Source organism: Bison bison, unplaced genomic scaffold (genome assembly GCF_000754665.1).
Source record: "Bison bison bison isolate TAMUID 2011002044 unplaced genomic scaffold, Bison_UMD1.0 scf7180017864512, whole genome shotgun sequence".
Classification (NCBI taxonomy): domain Eukaryota; kingdom Metazoa; phylum Chordata; class Mammalia; order Artiodactyla; family Bovidae; genus Bison; species Bison bison.
In genome coordinates, this window is record NW_011495066.1 from 2,937,038 (window position 1) to 2,940,688 (window position 3,651).

General features: G+C 54.7%; 1 protein-coding gene across 1 annotated transcript in view; it reads left to right on the forward strand.

Moving 5' to 3' along the window:
- SHROOM2 (shroom family member 2) overlaps positions 1 to 3,651 on the forward strand; it is a 97,411-nt gene that overhangs the window by 79,140 nt on the left and 14,620 nt on the right. Inside the window, exon 6 of the mRNA XM_010829908.1 lies at positions 3,351 to 3,648. Within this exon, the coding sequence (XP_010828210.1) occupies positions 3,351 to 3,648 (298 nt within the window). The remainder of the gene's footprint in view (positions 1 to 3,350; positions 3,649 to 3,651) is intronic.

Below are 3,651 nucleotides of genomic sequence, written 5' to 3' on the forward strand. Positions count from 1 at the left end.
AGCGCAGAGTATGGCTGTTTCCATTGTCCCAGGAAAGTTCTGTAGAGTCTTGACTCTACCCGTTTGAAATGCTTGCCTTTTGGTGGTGCTGGGTCTTCCCTGCGGTCACGCTTGCTTTCTCTAGCAGCAGCGAGCAGGGGCTTCTCTTGTCATGGAATTCGAGCTCAGTAGTTGCCGCGTCCCGGCTTTGTCTCTCCAAAGGATGTGTGATCTCTGTGGACCAGGCTTCGAACTCGTGTCTCCTGCATCAGCAGGTAGAGGCTTTTACCACTGAGCCACTGGGGAGGTCCCTGAACTTTATTTTACCCCCGAAGACAGTGCCACATGGACGTTAACTGATAGCATCCTGTTTCCCCATGGATGGAGCTACAAGTACAGCTTATCTGGGGGTTAGCATCGCCCTCAGTCACTCTGAATGCAGCTGGCACTTAGAGATCCTTTTTACTGGTCACATTGAGGAGCTCTGAAAAGGAGGAGAAATGATGCTGTGGTTTGAGTGGAGGGTGGAGTGTGTGGGAATGTTGTCGATGAGCTGACGTGGGCCTCTTGGTCCTTGGGCCCTGGTCTGGGACTTGGGCTCCTCTGAGGAACGTGGGTGAGTGTTTGCTCGGTACTCCTGACCTCTGTTGACTTTAGGAAGTTGGGAGGGGGTGTTTCATTTTCTTTCTTGCCCCAAGAGAGTGTGGATTTTCTCACTCTTGTCTTTTCCAAGAGTCTGAGAGGAGTTTCCACAAGCAGCGGCAGTACTTCTTGACAGTACCGAGTGGGGGCGTCTTGACGCATCCACTGGTCTCCTGTCTTGTATGTCATTTTTGGGGACCACAGAGGTTTTCTTGAACCAGCATCCTTTGCTGCACTGGCCATTGTAGAAGGCCGGGTTCTGGTCAAAGGAGCACAGTGATGGGGCAGATGGTAACCATGCCACTCCTACCAAGAAAGGTGGCTTACCCTGTACTGAGTTCAGTGTCCCGTCCCCAGGGCCGATGTTACAGGTTGGTGGCAACCTGAGAGAGTGGAATGCCTTTGAGATCCACCATGAACTCTGAGCCAGGGTTCATGAATGGAGACCTGCTCCATGCCCGTCATCAACTACCAACCCGACGGGGAGTAAAACACATCGGACAGGGCCTGCGAGCTGCCTGGTGCTTGTGCAGAGCTCGGAGACGCTCGGGGCTCCCCTGGTGGCTCAGACGGGAAAGAGTCTGCCTGCAGTGCGGGAGATGTGGGTTTGATCCCTGGATCGGGAAGATTCCCCCCAGAAAAGGAAATGTAACCCACTCCAGTATTCTTGCCTGGAGAATCCCATGGATAGAGGAGCCTGGCGGGCTATAGTCCACGGGGTCGCAGAGAGTCGGACGCGACTGAGCGACTAACATAGACAGACACAGACACTCGTCTTTTGTCTGTGTGCCTGCTGACTGAGTGCTGCCTCATCTCCCTCCATATCCCATATCTCTCCCCTTGCAGTTACCTCTACTTGGGGAGCCAGCCAGGGCACAGAGCAGCTCCATTGTCCTGAGACACGCCTGCTCGAATTCAGCAAGCGGGTCATGCAGTCTTGTTGTGTGCCAGTCCAAGGCAGGTATGCAGAGAGCAGGAAAGTGCAGCCTTCCCACCCTGGGGGGATTTTAGAGAGTAGTCACTCGCTCGGAATAAAAAAAATGCATCCACTCTGGTTCCGAAAGCGGGAAGCTTCCTTTGAAATCTTGGACATTCTGAGGTTGGTTTGTGTGTTTGCTACAAGGTGGGGACCTTGCCCAGCAGCAGGTGCGAGCCTGAGATATGACGGCTCACGAAAGCATTGGCAGGAGTTTTCCTGGAGCCTGTTTGTGGGTTTGGAGTGTGTGTGTCTGTGAGGAGGGACCCAGGAGGACCACTTCAGGGTCACTGAGTCACCTTGGGCATCTCAGGCTATGAGAATCTGCCTGTGAGCAGTGTGGTTTATCAGACTTAGGGTGGCATGCCAGGGGCTTCCCTCACAGGCAGTAAAGAATCTGCCTGCAATGCAGCAGACCCAGGTTCCATCCCTGGGCCAAGAAGATCCACTGGGGGAGAGCATGGCAACGCACTCCAGTATTCTTGCCTGGAGGAATCCTAGGGACAGAGGAGCCTAGAGGGCTACAGTCCACGGGGTCACTAGAGAGAGAGTGAGATGGTGGCACGTGGGCTGAGGACTCTCTTGGGGGTGCTGCTGGGGATCAGGCCCTCTGGGCGGAACCGTCCAGACTCACTTGGATGGAACCTGGACAGTGGCCAGGGCCCAGCCCACACTGCGTCCTCCACCCCCCCGGGTCCCACTTCTCGGCAGGAATGGATGCGACCAGGTGGCTGTAAGGTCTGGTCTGCTGTGTGGTTTGTCCTCATGTAAAGGAAGCAGCTCATCAAACTTCCTGAACGTGGAAGTCTGCACGGATTTCAAGAGGAGAGGTAGTTGTGATCAGGAATGACCTGGAAGACCTGCTTTGTCAGAAAGGGTATCTACAGGCTGCAGAGAACTTGTTTATATTGCTTTGTTGTTGTTTTTTCCCCAATCAACTTTCCCCACAAAATGAGGGTTGGGGTGGAGATGTAAATACATGCTGAGTAGGGCTTCCCTGGTGGCTCAGCTGGTAAAGAATCCTCCTACAACGTGGGAGACCTGGATTTGGGAAGAGCCCCTGGAGAAGGGAAAGGCTACCCACTCCAGTGTTCCGTCCTGGAGAATCCCATGGACTGTGTAGGCCAGAGGATCTCAAAGAGTCGGATACGACTGAGCGACTTTTACTTTCACTCACTCCAGTATTCTTGGGCTTCCATTGTGGCTCAGATGGTAAAGAATTCACCTGCAATGTGGGAGACCCAGGTTTGATCCCTGGGTTAGGAAGATCCCCTGGAGAAGGAAAAGTCTACCCACTCTGATGTTCTGGCCTGGAGAATTCCATGGACTGTATAGCCATGGGGTCGCAAAGAGTCAGACACGACTGAGCGACTTTCACTTCACTTCACTAAGTCACTAGTAGGTGGGGAGGGTTTCTATGCGTGAAGGTAAAAGCATGCAACAAAGAGGGGTCTTGCCTGTTTTCCTGCTTGGGTGCAATGCTGGAATTTTACTTCTCAAGTTGAGCACCTTGAGGCAGAGGAAGGTCAAGAGACCCAAGTTGAGGGGCCAGGGGCAGGAACTCCTAGATCTTGTCTCCCCAATCCTGGAACCTGTGACCTGCATGGGTCCATCTTTTGAGCTGGGCTTCCCTGTCTGGAAGGCCCCCTCTCCCCCAACCATGGGACCAGCCAATTGGCTCATCTGAGTTCTGATCATTGAGCCGTGCCTGGGGCCACGACGTGTCTCTAGAGGACGACCCTTGTCTTGGCAGAATCGAGCGGGTGATGGACAACAACACCACAGTGAAGATGGTGCCCATCAAGATAGTGCATTCGGAGAGCCAGCTGGAGAAGGAGAGCCGCCAGGCACTGGCCCACGTCCCCGAGCCACCTCCGCTGCCCCGGGGCCTCAAGCGGGATCAGATCAAGACATTCAGCACATCCGAGCAGTCCTACTCACACTTCTGCCCCTACAGCCACCAGGGTGCCGAGCCCCAGCCCGCCACCGGCGCCCTGGGGCCCCCCGCCAAGGAAGGCCGGGCCTCCCCTCCTGTGCTCAGCTACGTGAAGGCC